Here is an 18,230-nt window from a genome sequence, read left to right as displayed (position 1 = left end):
TGAGAAAATTTTAAAAAAATCAATTTTTTTTTTTGAATTAAAAAAATTTCAAAAAAAAAAGTTAAACCTTTTCTATTGGAAAATTTTAAAGAAAAAAAAATGCCAATTTTTTTTTTAAAAAAAGTGGGCCCATATGCCTATGAAATTTTTTGAACACCCTAACATGTGATCTGAGACTAATAATTAGTGAAATTGTGAAATTGATAACTTCAATTGTTGTGGGTGGCAGTGGCAAGAACTTGAGGGAGAGGAGGAGAAAACAAAGTGTGTGTGTGCAAGAGAGAGAGAGAAATCAAGTGTGAAAGACCTTATAAGGATCATTTTAATCTAACGGTTAAATTTACTCTTTCACTGTGCACAATATGTATCACTTGTACACGGTAGCACTAGCATTAATTACATTACATGATCGGAAAATATTTTGCAATTTTTGCTTAAGAGAACAAAATTTTCTGTTACAATGACATCGCTTTGTAAAACACTCACTCAACAAGGACTTGTATCCTATATACATAAGATTTGCATATAACCTATGTGATCGAAAATCAATTGAATATTATATATTTATACATCAAAAAATGGCAGAAGAATCTTAAAGTTGATTCCGCAATTGCATCAATAAGCCCTGCATAGTGTCGATCTTTTGACTTACTTTGACGATGGTAAGGTGTTGTGAGGAAGAAGACTCTGAAGTACCAATATCACTGATTAAATCATTAAGTTTAGCCTGTGAGTCCATAACTGCTTCCTCGAGCAAAGCTAATGTCTGCTCCTTAGTTTTTTTTGGTTCTTCAATTAAGGAGTTTGGTAATGGAGAAAGTCCTCTACTACTAACACTACCATCTCTACTAGCCTTTTCAGAAGAGAAGATCTTGTCAATGCCTTCACTTCCTGCAAGTCATCATGCCATGCCATTATTAGATGATGATAGTTGAATAAACAAGAGTGCATCAGCATGCAAACATCTATGATGTGCTTGTCTTATGACGTGCTTGTTGAAATTGTAGTTAACCTAAATAACATCTCCGGTTCAAGAGGAAATCCAGAGAATTAGAGCTGTTTGATTATACTTTTTAAAAACATTGTTCTGTTTTAAAAATCAACAAAGAACTAAATTTGTTATTTTGTTCTTTCTTAATTTTTTTTTAAAACAGAAACCAGTTTTTGAAAAGCTAATCAAACATACCCTTAGTATTTACTTATACCACTGCAAGGTGCTTGTCTACATATGTATGAATTGAAAATCAGTAGAACTAGAGTTAGAGTAAATTCAGCATTTTCAAAAAATTGTTCAAGTGCCTCTCAGTCTTCAAGATTTCTCATTTTTACGCATTACCATTAGTTTTCATCTTTCTCTGAGGTGCCAACAGAGTTGAGATGTCTTTAAATCATAGTGATGCCTTTGCACTTCCATCTCTTTTTACCAAGAAATAAATGAGTTCTCATCTTTCAGGGTTTATACTGCTTATTTGAAGTATTATTATATGGCATCCAGCTAAGGTAGTTATCAGTTTAACAGCCACTTGGATCCTAGACACTTTGAATTGAAGCATTATCCATTTCCTATAAATTATGTTTTTGAGAAGAGAAAAAAACACTTATAAAATCCTTGTGCCTAGCAAGTACTCTTGTACACTGCCTCTCTTTGATCTATATGCTACACCTGTCAAGAATGCTAGACCTAAGTATAAAATCCATCTACTGTTCTATATGATCCAAAGATAATAAAACAGTCCCATCACTTTCTAACTTTAAGGTAATGCAAAAGATTCTACCAAATTTATGAGTAAAAATAGAATTCAATGAGTAAGAAACTTTGGAAACATACCTAGGTTGCCTAGTTGATCTACTACAGACTGACCAATAGAGCCTTCTAACTTAAGCAACCGTATAATTCCAGCAGTTATCCGTCCAATTGAATCAATTTCAGATTTGCACAAAAAAGTAAGGTGCTGAACCTCATCCTTCGTTACAACCACCTCAACCTGCACGGTAAAATCAACATTACAGACAATCATCTAATAAAGGAGAGACAATGACCCATACTTAAATCAACAGTTCTCATTACCGGCTGTCCAACTGAGAATTTTAGATTTTCCACTTCCCAGTTAGTCGTTTCATCATCAACATTCTCCTCACATAATATCAGGCGAACTTCAAGACCAATTCCTCCAATTGTGTCATTAAGTTCCTTAACCCCGTTGGCAATTACCATTGATGAAGGAACCTTTTTTTGGGTATGAGGCTTCAGGATTTGCAGCCCTTGAACTCCCACCTGCATGTTCAGGCTCAGCATGTAAGATTGTATGACAGGAGACCGAAATGAGAAGATAGGCAATGAAAACCCTTTAATAAGGATATTTAGTTTTAACATGCTTAAGCCAAGAGCTAATAAATCATATATTATCCAGAATAGATGGCATTTAACATTTCCAAAGTATATACCAAATGTACTTTGATAAGCATAATCAACATATAATTCATTAAAAATGTAACAATAAAACCTTCTCGTCTTATGTTTGTCCATGTAAGAAAACCTTATCTTCTGACTTTGAAGAAATGAATGAACAGCCCTTTAAGAGCTTAAGAGTTTAACATTAATTTCATTTTTAAGGATTTGTAAAAGTAAATCCCTCATTAATGTTTTAAAATTAATATAAAATAGATAAAAATGCTTGAAAATTACACACTAATTTAATTTTTACCTAAATGAACAATATAATGCTACTTTAATTTTTTAAGGTTGAATTAAATGTCACAAACTTGATGTATATCTTTGGTCACTGAAGCTAACCAAATCAACATAGATGAATTATTAGTTATTAACTGTAAAGAAAAAAATGAATTAGGAAAGATAGTTGAGAAAAGAGAACAATGTATTGAAAAATTATCAGCTTCAAGCATGAGAAGTAGGTTTTCATGATATTTTATCAAAACCAAGAGTCTATATATGTTTGCAAGCAGATGTTTGATTGTTTTCAGTTTTCACAAATGAATTGTTTCTCTATACACAAAGCAGTATTTAGTAGTCAAAAGAATAGTAGCAGGTCAAATGATCCATTAAAGTTTCCCCATCCCACAAAAAAAGTTATATTTTCAGTCTAGTTCTAGTAGTTTGCCTGGTTTTCATATATATAATGGAGGAATGATATCATGCATTATAAGATGGAACTACAGATGAATGAATATGTCATTGTGTTTAGATATTCCTGTCGACACAATGCTTGATGTCAGATTATTTGTCGTAATTTAATCTAGTTTTCTCTCTATTATTATAGTGTAAAACAAAATAACTACATTCTTGAAAGCAGACAGTAAATCTTTTATTCTGCATTAGTTTGGAACACAGATTTATAAACCCAGACATTAAATCTTGAAAAATCAGAAAGAAGCATGAACTCACCGTAACCACTTCTACTGAATGATGCTGTATTCTATGCATTTGTGCTTTTTCATCTTTAACATTATTCGGGCTTCTTTTTGCATTTACTTGTAAACTATGGAAAGATGTGTGCCAACACCTCTCTTCTCTTCCTTCATCCTCATGGCTGGAGAACCACCACCTTTCAGCCATATCCTGTGCACCTTCGAGAGCAAATAACCAGTCTCTCAATTTTATAGTTACATCCACATCATCTGGCTTCTTCAAGCGTGGAAAACCTGTTTCTTTCCCTTCCCCCATGCTTTCAACTGGTGAAAAGTTATTAACCAAGAAAAATTAATTTAAACTAAGATATGAACATAAGGAATATGAACTTAGAATAAACTTATTATGTATTAACCAAATTGACCAACTAGAGAAAATAAGATGACATTGTTTGTTTCATACCATCTTCTGAATCATCAAGAATCATAGGAGTTGATTTAAAAAGTTTTGACAATGGCCCCTTTTGTAAGTTTTCCAACCCTTTACAAAGACCCTTTCCAGGAGCTCCATCAAGCTCAAGTATTCCAAATCTATGCAGTAGGGCTTCAGTATAGTTCATTCCCCCACCAAGACGAACACCAGATATGGAAGCTGAGACATTCAAACTATGAGACTCCAAGTCTTGTTCATGTAATGGTATGACTTGGACCATGCTTATGTCAAGAAAAGGGATTGAATGAGCATTTCCATCCATTTGATGTCTCTCGTTCTTATGCACCCAGAATACAGCTCTTAGTTGAGGATATCCATTGTCACTTGGTGAAGGAACATTTATGCTAGAACTCAAGAAAGAGCCACTTTCAGATGCCAACTTCCCCTCAGCATCCACACAACTTATCTCAACACTCTCCCAGCGTAGAGAAGATGAAACAACAATAGCCCCACCAAGGGTTCTATGAGTGGCACTGGTAAACAGATCATTTCCAACAAATTGCACTAATGGCAGTCCCTCAACAATCATTGGTGAAGACTCCAGGAATCGAAGTTGGAGGTCTTTCACTGATAAACTCACAGCAGTGTCACTAGGAGCCTTGTCCATAAGCTTTCCACTGAAAGATTTGTGCCCAACGTCCTCCAGTTGTTTCTTTTTTCCAGCCATTGCCATCATTTCACTAACTTTTCCAAAATAACCGTATAGATCTAGGACATAAAATAATTGCTCAACAGAAGTGTTGGACAAATACTGTTCGCAAGCAACTCCAACCCTGACAATACCCCCAGGAGGAGGAATTTTTAACAACGGGCTTCCATCAGCGGTTGCCATGGCTACTTCAATGCAAGCTTCTGTCAGATCAACACATCTCCACAATCCTGCAGTCTGACGTCCAGTTGTACCGGTGCATGCTTCCAGAGACAAAGTAAGCTGGGATGCTCTGGCAGTCCACTTCTTCTGGGTAGCATCAACTGGTTGACCTTCCCAGAGACAGAAGCAAGCAGGATCCTTCTCAAGGTTCAGCATTCTTAGTTTCAATGAAGGTGAATCTAAAAATGAAAGGCTTTCAATATGAAGCCTTGCTCCAGTAAAGGATGTATGGAGTGTATTGTCTATGTCACTTTTAGAAGTATCCATTTTGGCCTTGTCAAAAGGAACTGTAAGATCCAATCCCTTGAGAGTGAAAATAAAAGATTTCACTGAGAAATCTGGTAAGATGTCACCAGGACTGACAACAATACCATCAGCTAAAAAAGAGGATATCCTCAGGCATGAATCTTCTTGGAGATGAATCTGGAAGAAGAAAAAAAAAACATCAAATAATATGATTGGCAAAAAAAATGGTGCACTATAAGTCCCATAACAGAGCATTTTTTGTAAAATTCTGCACATACCATCAGAGGCTGACAGTCAATAACGGTTTTAGAAGCAAAGGATGGTGGAAGTGGAGAAGGTATGATCTGGAGAGCATGGAGGCATATTAGAGGGGTTCCCTCACTTAACTGCCATTGTTGTTCTCCTAGAGGATATATCGGGGGGGAAAAGCTTCTAGCTGTCAAGAGAAAGGATAGGAACAAATTTTTAACAAGCAGTACATAAAAGTTTCTGAAATGCGTTCAAGAGCGCTAATGACTTATAAATACCAAATTCTGGCACATCAAAAGCATCTCCAGTGAAAGCTTGCATTGATGGTTGCACTAAAGTACATGGAGGGGAGGAAAAGGTGTCCCTGCATTCCAATAAACGCAAACTATAATTTAGTTTCATTGAAGTGCTGGAAGAAGAAGATTATGCCGTTTCAATAATCAAGAGCCACTAAAATGATTTATCATGCAACGATATTGTCCCTCCTTAAGAATATAAGCAACTCTTTCTCTTTTCCTTTCCCCCTTTTCAAGTGTATTAATTTCTCCCATTCGAGAATATCTAACCACAAAAGCAGTGGTTCATAACAGATTACCAATATATTCAGATAAGTTGCCTCTTGGATTCCATTTAGTAAATCATATGATATGAGCACAGAATACATTGACACAAACAACCGCAACCAAGCATACACACACAGCTCACTTAATTGTTTCAATAGTTGTTCAAACAGAGTTGAAAGACACAAACCTTAAAAATAATCCAGCAATTGAAATCTTGGTTAAGTTCTTGTCATTATCTACTTCAGAAAGACTGGCCTACAAGGATAGTCAATCAAACAGTATAAGTCTACTGCCACTAAAAGCCTGATTATTAAAAGAAGAAAACTCATCATGCCAAAATCACATAGACCACATAATTTAATGTTTACATTTTTATTTTATTTTTCCTTATCTTTTTTCTGAATCATTAATACTAATTATAGCAAAATATACCAAGTGTCCACAGGTATAAGAGAGGTTTGTCTCTCATGTTGTTACCCGGTGAGAATCTAGTGAACCAAAATATACTATATATGAAAGGTGTCTTAAACCTCCCGTTAAAAAAAGTATTAAAGGCAAATATAAGGTTTTGTATTATTGTTTAAGTTTGGTTTAAAATAAACTCAGTTCTATTCAACCTACTAGATAAGGCTAAGGTAGTACAACCAGCAACGGTATTGAGAGTACGCTGAAGAAATAAAGAAAGAGTACAAGAATTTAACTTGTCAGCAAAGAAAATATCAAAAAACTTACCCTAGAGAAAAAGAGGGACTGCATCAAAAACTCAAGCTGGAACTCTGAAAGTTAATACCAATTGTTGGATCATTTTGCATGTAATGCTATACATAACACTAGTAGCCCCAGGATATTCAATAATAATTGAAGGAGATATAGATCAAAATAAAAAGAATTATGCACATGCCAAAGACAAACCAGTATCTTTAATGCAAAGAAACATATGATCTACGACAATTGAAACAAGAGAACACCCAGCTGCTTCAGTGGATCGCTGTCACAATTCAATTACAGATAGACTTAGAGAAAGCCATAAGGAAACAAGATTTTGTACAAAAAAACAAAGTACTGAGACTTGGTGTTCTCAAAGGCAATAAAAAGTTGACAATAAGAAACCTGTTGAGCCTTTGAATCAACATCACCCCTGTTTAGACAAACATATACTCCGGTCATGAAGCGAAGAAGTGCACGAAGTCCTGCTCATATAGGTTGTGTTAACCCCGTACTATATCTATGCATTTTATTCAATTCAATATGGATACAATAAAAATAAAGTGATCCGTTTTACTTACCTGGTTCACTTAACGCAGGGCAAACAGCTTCGTTGATGTGCAATTGAACCTCAAGTCCAAGTGGGCTATTCAATTCAGTTCTCTGAATCGTTATCTGTTAATCATACATCCAACCTATATTTCATGACTCATAACATTCTATAATAAAACTGAATACTTGTAAAATAGCTTGGAGGAACAGCATTTATTACATATGCTTCTCCTGATATTCCTTCCACAAAACGCTCTCCTCCAAAGAATACTCTTTTTGCACCATCATCATCCCTCAGGTTTGATCCCTCTTCAGAGCGGCCAAATGTAACATCAGCAAACATGTCTGGATGCGGCAAAAGATCAATAGACAAAGATTCCCATTCCAGTTTCTGGACAGGATAAAAACTGAGAATTAATAGGTGGTAATGCACACAGAAGCGACATTATCCTCATCACTGAGAACAGAAAATATTTCTTTAGTAAAGAAACTTATAAGAAAAGGAGCGCAATAATATAGAAGAGCAAGATGAATGAAAGAAATCACACCAACGCAGATTAGAGTTAGACACACATATTAAAAATAGTGAAAGCCAAAAGGGGTATATTACTTTGAAGACATATATGTACTTCGTGTTACTGGAGAAGTCCCGTGCTTCCTTAAGATTTACAACCTGAGATAAGGAAAAATTCTTCAATAAAATGCTACACTGGACAAGATTCAGAAATTATAGAACCCAGAGTTTCAAAGTAATTGCCTGCCAGTTTTCATTTGTGGTATACAGCAAAAGGTTGCGTATGGTGATAGATGCCATAGGTGGTGCCCTGCAACCGGAGACAACAAATGGACATGTTGATATATATGGTTTGAGGTATAACATATCTTTGAGTGAAAACCAATGTAAAACACATCACTCCCCGTATCTATGCTTAAAGTTACCCCATAGAACCTACTATATTTTAACTCCATTACAAGCTGTAGTTAGATACTGCAACTACAGCAGAGAACAACATACTAAAATCCGCACTATCGATTGTGGACAGTGGACCATGGCGGAAAGCCAAAAATCAGCTATTTTAAGCTGTCATTTCTGCCATAAAATGCCATGGCACCTCCATCTTCACAAATTGGCCATGATGCTTGTAAAAAAATCTGCCACCGCAATCTGCCATGGCCACTATTTGACAACAATGACTAAAGAGCAATCTTGTGCTAATGCATATACATGATCCACAAAACAATAGAAAGTGCTCTATCAGCTGGTAACAGGAACTTACCATGTTGCTCCACCTGGGCGACGAGAACCACCGCGAGTTTCAAGTAATAGATTAACTGTATGAATTTGTATAGTCATGCCATCTGCGACCTGATGATTGCCCACAATCAGTACGATCAAGTAACATCCCAATAATATATTTGTGTATGTGGACAAGTGATTGGCATTTGCCAGGAACTACCAAATCTAAAAGAAAGGAATGAGTTAGGCTGGAAGGCATTGCAAGAAACCATCTTTCCACTAGGAATGAAATAAACTTTACCCTTTTGTCCCATCACCTATAAAATATTAGCATTCTCTATCTTAGTCATTAATTTGTGTAAGGTTTTATCTTTTAATTGGAAGGACAAAAAAAGGGACATGCAAAGGAGACATGTGATTTGTTTCCCTATTGAGATTTGTAAAAAGACCTGTATGATTTGATTTACAAAAATACATATTACATCTTATATACAAGGCAGCATAGGATAGCAAACATAACTACATGTAACAATGTATAAAATAGGGTGTTCATAACGAAAACTAACTGACCAATTTACCAACTAACAGAAATTATGAATTATCCTAAAATTCCCATTCACTAAATCCTTATCATCCTGTTCTGCTCGATATTTGTCAAAGATCCAATAACCTCTTCCTATAGTCAACAAATTTATCTGTTCCTACATCTTTATCTATGTAATTTAGAACATAACAACCGTTCAAATTCAAATCCCCAAGCCATGTCCCCATTTCCCATTGTGAAAACTGACTTCAAAAACAACCAAGGCACAGTGTTAGTAGTTATATATCACCCTTCATCATCATTGATCATACACATCAACTCTGGCTTAAAAAAGATGAGATTCAAACTCAAACCTTATCAGCAAAACCGTAACCGCTAGTCTTGCTTCCCTTGGCTGTAGCAGCAGAGGTCGCTGAACTGCACATAAACAACCAAAACAGCCAAGAAAAATCAATAGACCGATAGCAACAACAAAAGGATCAAGCATCATGAGCCTATTTGAATTATCTTATTTGAGTTTATCAACCAACATAAACACTTGAGAGACTGTTTAGAAAATTTATGGAAACAGTATATGACATATCAATAAGCTGTTTTCAGCTTATTTCCATAAACTTTCTCAGACAGCTTCTAAATACAGTTTATAACTTATATGAAAATAGTTCCACTTTGTTTTATCCTTTATTATAAAAATAGCTCATATATAACCACGTATATGATACTTAACACTAATGCTTTGATCGCTTAATTAAACCATTTATTATCCAAACATTGTCCATTTCAAGCATAGTTTGGTATCATGTTTACCTATTTGAACTTGAAGATGCATCGAAATCAGAATTCTCTTCAAGAACCAGATCGAGTTTATCAATTTGAATAACAATTGGTTCAATTTGCACATTACTAACTGACGGAAGCTACACAAACAACAGATTAATCAATCAAATCAACAACACAGCAAAAGAACTGAAAATAAAAAAAAGTTAGTAACCAAGTATCTCGAAATCAACCGTTATCTCGAGTTTTCCAACTTTGGCGGATGCGACATTCAACGCCGGCGGCAATCCAACGCTGGAATGCAAAGCGTCGCCGTTGATATCTGAAATCGAGAATGAAAGTCAGTGAAATGAAAGTAGATTCGAATTTGGATTTGGATTTGGAGAAAAAGTAACCTAAATTGGAAAGGTGAACGGTGTGGCCTTGTAACTTGAACTGATCTCGTGAGAAGGATTTGAGCCAATACTTGAGAGTGTATTCAAGAGCACGACCAAGTATCGACTCCATTACCTGAGATCAGGTTTGGATCGACGGATTCGGGTCGGTTTTTTATGTGAAGTGATGTGGAAACTGTATATTGTAATTGAACCGAATGGAAGGTTTTTCTTCTTTCTATGTTTCTTCTTGTGTTAATCATCGCTGAGAGAGAGAGAGAGATAGAAAATGGAATCTAGATTGCGGCGAGAGCACTTGCGGCACGTGCGAAACAACATGGAATGGAATGGGTCTATTGCATCCTTTTTCTGTTAGTTTAATTGTCATCAAAAAATTTAGAGTTGTCATACCATTATTCTTAGATATATTTTAAGATTGATATAATAAAAATTAAATATTTTTTAATTATTAATAGTTGTGATTGAAGAGGGACGGTACTCAAAAATTCACAAACCTAAAGAGAAGATCTTCAGTTTTTAATTTTTTGACAGAAGAAAAGGCTGAGTTACAATATAATCACAAAAAATATTTCGATTAATAAAATCGACATTAATTGTTAGTTGCGTTAGATTTTATGGTAGTTATATTTATTTTACTTAGTTTAAAAAAATTAAATTAAGAGACAAAATTATGTATGTATTTCGCAATGTGAGAACATTAGTTTAAATTATATAAATATATTCGACTAAAATATAATTATTTGATATTTTATTTATATATTTAAGAAAAATTATGAGTTTATAGTCTAAGTAAATACTAACAAATATTTAAAAGTGTATGTATATTTAACTCTTTGAAAATTTATTCTTTTTAATACAAAAATTTTATTTTTATTTCTTAACCAACATCTTTAGAGCACTTGTTAAATATTTATTACTTGTGAAAAGTGGAAATAGGAATATAATAAATGAGGAAATAATAAATGAATGTGGAGCATGTGCCTTGGGATTGGATTTTATGACATTCGCGTTCTGTAGTGTCAGTATGTACATGCTTTAAAAAAATGAATTGTATAATAATGTTTGAAACCTGAAAAGCATGTTGATGCATATTTTGGTGTTTGGCACCATGCAATGTCAATCTTAAGCACGTAACATGTTTCTCTTACTCCATCTTATCTTATGCTCTTTGGGAAAAGGAAGGTCGAAACACGTCTCAATGAGTGCAAGCTAGCTTCCACAATAACAGAGGAAGTTAAAATTCAGGAACAAATTAGGGTTTCGTTTATCCACTATTGCAATGGTTGAATAATTATTTTGTGCCAAACTGCTACTTATTTATATATCAGCATGTTTTGTTTTTTCTTTTGATGTATTGATTTTGGTTAGGATTCTCTGATGGTGCTTATGGTGAGCTGGACCGGGTGAAATTATATGATTCTTTAGTCTATTAAATATTTAATTTGTTGGAATGTGTGGTTAACTTTTTGAATATATTATGTCTGAATTAGTATTATTAATATTATTCTCTGATAAAATATAAATATATATATATATATATATATATTTTTTTTTTTTTTTTGAAGTATATATTTTACATCTTTACAATAAAAATTTTCGGATAATCTCATGATAAAATTGAATTTACAATTATTTTGTTGTAAATAAGACAAACATAAAGTAAATTTTGATATTCGACTTACCTTCTTAAGATGTTAGAAATGTCTCTGCATAATAGAGTTAAGGGAGTTTGATAAGTGTGGTGTTGATGAAAATCATTAAATCGCACACACCTATAGAGTTAATGGATTTTGATAATGATAGTGTTGAGAAAAATCATTAAAATACACACACTACAAAAAAAATATTAATTAAAACAAACTAATGAAACGCCTCTTAGCTACATCAATGGAAACACCTCATCAATTGTTTTATTATTTTAAATAAAATTACAACAATAGCAATTCAACCCAAATTATATCAATGCACAAACTCAAGTACCCTCATTCAATAATTTACAAAAAATAATAATGTTACATACTCATTCGCAAGAAATTCATAATACAGGTGATTTCATACTCTTTTCTCGCATGTTATTGGATTAAGATTGATACAATGTTTTACAAGACTCTCTTTTTATAAGAAGAAATAGTAGCTTTCATTTATGAAAGTGACAAAGTAAGACATTAATTGCCTCATCACTTTTTATAATTGTAGCATTTTTTAAGTGTCAAGATACATTCATCCACATCTTATATATCTCCTAAATTTTCAGTCATGTGCATTATTTAGAATTTGACTTTATTTGTTAACAAATTATCCTTTGCTTTTGCATCTCTTATTATGTAGCAAACATTCTTCTCATTTTGTTTAATCAATGTAAGATGCATCTTCTTGTACACCATGTAGTTTCACTTCAATCGGACGTACAAACTTAGGTATATTTCACAACATATAGATCTATTGTCAAAGTTCATATACAAATATTGAATGGTGACACTACATGTGTACTTGTACCATCATTAGCAACTATCATTAAACACGAATGATCTCTCGATCATAGATAAGACTTTCGATATAATGAACTCTACATGGATTCATTATCAACTTCATTTAGCTTCAGTACAAATCGTGTCGGTCATCTGGTTTATACAATCAATTTGAGTAGATCACCCTAAACAATTATAGTAGCATTGATGAGGAAAACCACACATGTAAAAAAAATTTACTTACATATCCATTGATCTTTAATGTAACACACATAAACTAGTTATAGAAGACCAACTGTAGAGAGAAGAAGTCTCAATATAAGACGACACTTATTTTATTTGTTCTCTACTAGGTTTCCATTACAAGAAAATTATGTATTTCTGTGACAATTTATGTCGACCAACAAGCCCACAAAAATTCAGACGATCTAGCCTTTGCAAATACCAAGACAAGAAACTAGAAGCATTTTTAGGATAATGGGCCCTCATAACCCCTTCTAAATACTCTTATGGTGGCTCAAGCCCTCCAAAATGTCTAGCGCAGAAGGGATATGAAAGGAAACGAAATATTTTCAAGGGTTAAGACAGTTGGAGTGACAAATAATTTGTTTCATGAGGTCTTGTTGTTGAAGTGTTTTGATGATACAATGTTTGCTTTGGTGTTTTCACGATGACAAAATAATACATAGTAAAAAACAATTTATTATCTAATATTTATTGAAGTGTGCATGTAGCATCTTTTAAACAAATCAAGAAAAATTACACGGGGAGAAAAAGGTAAATCATCTAATGATAACCAAGCTACACATAATAAGTCTACCACCAAAAGAACATCTGACATAAAAGCCTACATCAAAATAAATGAAGTTATCACATGAAAACAAATTTTTTGTCTAATCAATATAAATTCATCAGTTGAAAAACTCAACTAGGCAAAAAAAGCATTTATCCAAGTATAGATCATATGAAGTCATCAGAAGTGAAAAATGAAGATAATACGAAGACTAGGCACAAAAAATGAAGCATCTGACAGAACTCAAATATCTGAACGCAAATAACTTGAAAAGAAGATGTTACGACTTTTTTTTGCCGCAACTAAGACAACTATATGATCTCCTAACAACTATATACTAAAGCTCTATTTAATTTGACCTCAACACGAGCGTAAAGTGATGACGCATAAGAAACAAAGGCACTTAGTAAAATAGTCACTGTCGACCAAAGTGGTTCTAAGTTTGAATGAATTTCTAGAAAGTAATCCAGACAAAGAACATGTATTTTGTAATGTATATCTTCTCATTGAGAAAATTTATCTTGTAAATCATCCATGAAGAAAAGACATACCTTTCAGAGAGAAAAATACTTAAACTGATTATTTCTGATTGTATTGCATAGTCTCTCTTACAAAGTTGGTTAAATAAATTTGTCAAAGATACATCCATTTCTAAAACGCCTGATAATAAATGAGGTTATCTCTTTGAAAGACTTGATGGTACTAAGTCATTTTCAAAAGATTGAGATACAAGTCTAGAGAGACTTAAAGAATATTCGTTGTTGAGTCAAGTGAGACTTGAAAAAGGAATACATGTTGTAGATCCTAGTGAGACATGAAAAAACCTACCAACTAGGTTGGGAAACAACGGTCAACAAGAAGAAAGTCAACCATCTTCTATATTTGAAGATGTAACTATGACATATATAAGGAAGTTCACTTGAAGAACCACTTCAAAAGTGTTCCACAAAATCTTAACTAGAAGTGTCATAAATGAATGTGTTTCAATAGAGTTTGTAAGTTTAGACACAAATTCTTAATGTGGAACCATGATAAGAGATTAATATAGTTAACTTCCCCCAAACTCTTTTCAATCACCTAAAAAGGAAAATAACCAAATCCAGTTCTGGAGATGTAAAATCATGTATTCCCCATTGGAGAATAACTTATGTTGTTTTGGGATTTGTTAATCTAATTAACATCCTCATAAGGTTACATATACCTGATGCTAGAAAATATATATGTTATAAATAATAGTAATATATGTTATAAAGAACATAAGAGATTAAATTTATTTAAAAGCACCAACCGATGAAAGTCAATGAATCATAATCATGTTTCTTTATCAATATTATTATTTTGAAGAAGAAAAAGAAAAGAAATGCATATCTTGGAGACTTTTGCGGAATGACTTTGTGCTGTCAACATATGGGGGGATTTAAAAACATTAACAAAAGGGAAAAGGTTGCTAACTCTCCCTTTCTTGTACTCCAAGCCAGCATTTTCCCTCTTCCTCTCATATTTCCATTATCTTGAAAGTGGATGAGAATTGATATTTGAAATATATTGAATATGTGTACACAAAGTCACATTGTGATCACATTGATATGTAGTCAAATGATTACTCAAAAGTAACGTTTGTTTAATGTCATACATGGAGTATATTTACAAGTAATGAATATTTTCATCTTTATTACATATTATTGAAATTTTCATTTTTTATATCAAAATAATAATAAATTATTTGCATGCATGTAAGAACTAATAGAGTGTACTTTAATGTGAGAGTTTTATGATATAATTTAATTTTAGAGAATAAGTCAAATGCTTTAATGTAGTAAATTACTTTGTTTGAATATATAAATTTGGAGAATTTTTTTAAATTAAGAAACTTTTTGAGAATTTTTTTTAGGATTTATATATCCACGGGTGTGCGCTTAATTTCTTAGTTTTTTTTTTTTTTGTTATTTGCCCTCTTATGTGCCAAAAAAAAAAACTAACAATTTGTAATTAATTTCTTACTTTGTACGATGTGAATTTTGAATTGGTCCATATATTATTTTTAATATGTGTATTGGTCTCTATATATTTGAAATTTAGCATATTGGTTCCTATTTATTTTTCAAATTTTGTTGATTGGTATCGATATAAATTTCAACTTTTGCAGATTGATTCATATATATATATATATTTGTTTTAAATTTAGCTAGTCACATTTCAAATTTATCATTTTTTTTTTAAATTTTAAATTTAGTCATTTTCTTTTGGGGTTTATAATTTACCCAAACTTTTGAAAAATATAAAAATAATTCAACTATAAATAAATTCTCATTTTTTATATCTATATCTTATTTAATTACCCTATACAAACTAAATGTTTTAAAAATGAATTTATTTTAATGACTCTTGGTTTCCCTCAATGAGCTTAATTTGCAACAAGAAATGGAAAGGGCTTCCCCTCAAACAAACAAATTACAAAACAATAAAATTCAATTAAAGCTTTTTATTCACCTATAATTTTAAATTCTTAAAAAATTTCATTTGCCTCTTCTAAACATACTTTTAGAAAAACTAATTTCGACAACTTTGTAGTTTTTATTCCCATAGGTGGAGTAATTAGTATATTCACATGGGAAGGGTAAGTGTAGATGAAACGATGGCATCCTAATTGTCCCTTTTATCACATGAGAAGTGGCTAGTAATATTGAAGGGAAGCATACTTGGAATGTGATTAAGATACAAAATAGGGTATAGCATGGTGTTTCGCCCCAACAAGGTTTAAATATAAAATACTCAATCTAAAATGAAATATAATTAAAATTTGATGTCTCACAATACATCAATTTTTTAAATATTATTTTTATTTATATTTCATTTTAGAGTAGTATTAATGGATCTTCAAAAGACAAACAAAATAAATATTTGAGATTCTTTAAAATTTAGGAGCATCTTAAAGTAATTAATTTCACAAAAATTATTAATTCTAGTATTAAATTTAACTAATTTAAATTGATAAATTAGTTAAACTAATTTTATTAATTAACAATTTTGATTGTGATTTGAGATTGTTTAAAATTTAGGAGTATTTTAGTAATTTAAAAAACAATAAATATTTTTTTCTCATATTTTTTTCTCGTATTTTTTTCTTCCCCCAACTAAATATTCTCTAAAATGTTCATTGTGTTGCTAACAAAATTGTCTTGTACAAAAATTACATAAAATAATTACTCATCCATTCTAAAATAACTTTCATATTTGATCATTTCGCATCTATTAAGAAATATGATAAAAACTTTAATGATTTGTTACGGTGGTAAAAGGCAAACTTTAGATCCATGTATTGTGGCTTCTAACTCTATTAGTATCATTGAAGAAGACATATATAAATTTCTTAGTAAAAAAATTCATGGAGTCATAAAATTTTATCTATATTAGACTGGAACACCTTAAATTTATTTTAATAAAAAAAAAAAGATGATTAATGAGAGAGATACAATAATTTTACCAAATTATCTTTATTAATCCTAATGTATTCCATTTATTTATTATTAATGTAAAATGAGTGAACAATAAATTTAAAGTAATTGACATAATATTAATTAGAAGATATAATTAAAAAATTAAATTAAATTTACATTAGAAATTAGAAATCAAAGCCTTTTTAAAACAATTTTTTTTAAAATAAGACCATTATTACTAAAATCTATTTTTTAATTTTAATAAAAAACTATTTTGAAATTAAGTAAAAAAACAAACTTAATTTTATTTTATTCAAATAAATTTTAAATTTTAAATTTAACTTTAAAGCTAAATATCCACTATCGTTAGTTTCCCTGATTTCTCCATGTGACGTTACTAATTTTAGGTTTATTCCCCTTTTTTTTTTGTTGGCTACAATTATATCCTCTTTATCTTAGAAATAGCACGGATTTTGGGAAGCAAGCAAACTGTTGCCGATACTTGGGATATACTTTTGTCTTTTCAGGATGTTTTTGGATCCTTTTAAGACGGTATCAAGCAATCATTACGAAACAAACTCAATAAATAGTAACATCCACAATCAAATAAAAGTAAAATGGATTGAAAAAATTATTGAACAAAATTAGAGTGAAGGGATGGTAATCATACCATCTAAATGAAAATAATATTTATATCTTTAATTATAAACGTACTCCATTGACAAAAAAAAAACTATCCTTTAGAAATAAAGGGTACTTTTAAGAGAAAATAACAAATGTTCTTGTAATTTAGAAAGAATTATTCTCAAATATATTATTAATTTATTTTAAAAAATAAAAAGTCAAATTTAATACATTCATGTATAAAGAGTAGTCTCTATGTTTTATAATAATTGAGTTATTTAATTGTTTCATACATATTTAAAAAATATATATATAAATAAAAGAGAGAATATTAGTTTTACAATATTATTTTCGTTAATTATTGATATATTATCAATAACATAAATATATAGTGGAATATATTACATTGGAAGTTAGTGCAAGTTGTATTAATTAAAAAAATAATACAATTGAAAAAACTGGCATTAAAAATTAAAAGTGTTATTTATGTTGGGATAGATTTCTTTGAATGTGCTATTTTAAGAGTGTCTACACATTTAATTTACCATTTATTTTTTAATATATGTGAAAAATACAATTATGACTTATAATTGTGGTATAGTTGGTATAAGAAAAAATCAATAATAATAACTTCTTTTATGTTTAATCATAATATCCCTAAATAACTCCAGTGAAGTGTATAAATAAAAAAGACCGTATTATTTATACAAAGTTACTCTTATCAATTATTGATGTATTTATTATTATTATTATTATTATTATTATTATTATTATTATTATTATTATTAGTGCAAAGTAAAATAACAATGATGTATCTAATATTAATTAGATGATATAATAATATAAAAAATCAATTAATATTAGCTTCAAAATTGAAATGATATTTATTTTGAAATATTATATATTTTCA

At 31.2% G+C, this 18,230-nt stretch overlaps 1 protein-coding gene across 2 annotated transcripts; it reads right to left on the bottom strand.

Moving 5' to 3' along the window:
• Nucleotides 1–317: 317 nt before the first annotated feature.
• Nucleotides 318–10,322, bottom strand: LOC101512881 (uncharacterized). 2 transcript variants are annotated; one of them, XM_004487552.4, is made up of 20 exons: nucleotides 9,999–10,322; nucleotides 9,837–9,925; nucleotides 9,634–9,743; nucleotides 9,180–9,243; nucleotides 8,323–8,411; nucleotides 7,803–7,869; nucleotides 7,656–7,718; nucleotides 7,266–7,436; nucleotides 7,075–7,168; nucleotides 6,899–6,978; nucleotides 6,701–6,776; nucleotides 6,521–6,564; nucleotides 5,976–6,043; nucleotides 5,504–5,589; nucleotides 5,255–5,412; nucleotides 3,830–5,153; nucleotides 3,404–3,690; nucleotides 2,069–2,275; nucleotides 1,829–1,985; nucleotides 318–891 (listed from the first exon to the last, which is right to left on the bottom strand). In XM_004487552.4, exons 1-20 carry the CDS (start codon nucleotides 10,108–10,110, stop codon nucleotides 593–595), a joined length of 3,645 nt encoding a protein of 1,214 aa, XP_004487609.1. In that variant the 5' UTR covers nucleotides 10,111–10,322; the 3' UTR covers nucleotides 318–592. The 2 variants fall into 2 exon arrangements, with proteins under 2 accessions (XP_004487609.1, XP_027187635.1); XM_027331834.2 differs by lacking the exons at nucleotides 9,634–9,743; nucleotides 9,837–9,925; nucleotides 9,999–10,322 and adding an exon at nucleotides 8,503–8,599 and having other exon boundaries at nucleotides 9,180–9,228.
• Between the last annotated feature and the right edge of the window lie 7,908 nt (nucleotides 10,323–18,230).

Source organism: Cicer arietinum, chromosome 1, assembly GCF_000331145.2.
Source record: "Cicer arietinum cultivar CDC Frontier isolate Library 1 chromosome 1, Cicar.CDCFrontier_v2.0, whole genome shotgun sequence".
Taxonomy (NCBI): Eukaryota; Viridiplantae; Streptophyta; class Magnoliopsida; order Fabales; family Fabaceae; genus Cicer; species Cicer arietinum.
This window is presented reverse-complemented; position numbering and strand designations above follow the sequence as displayed.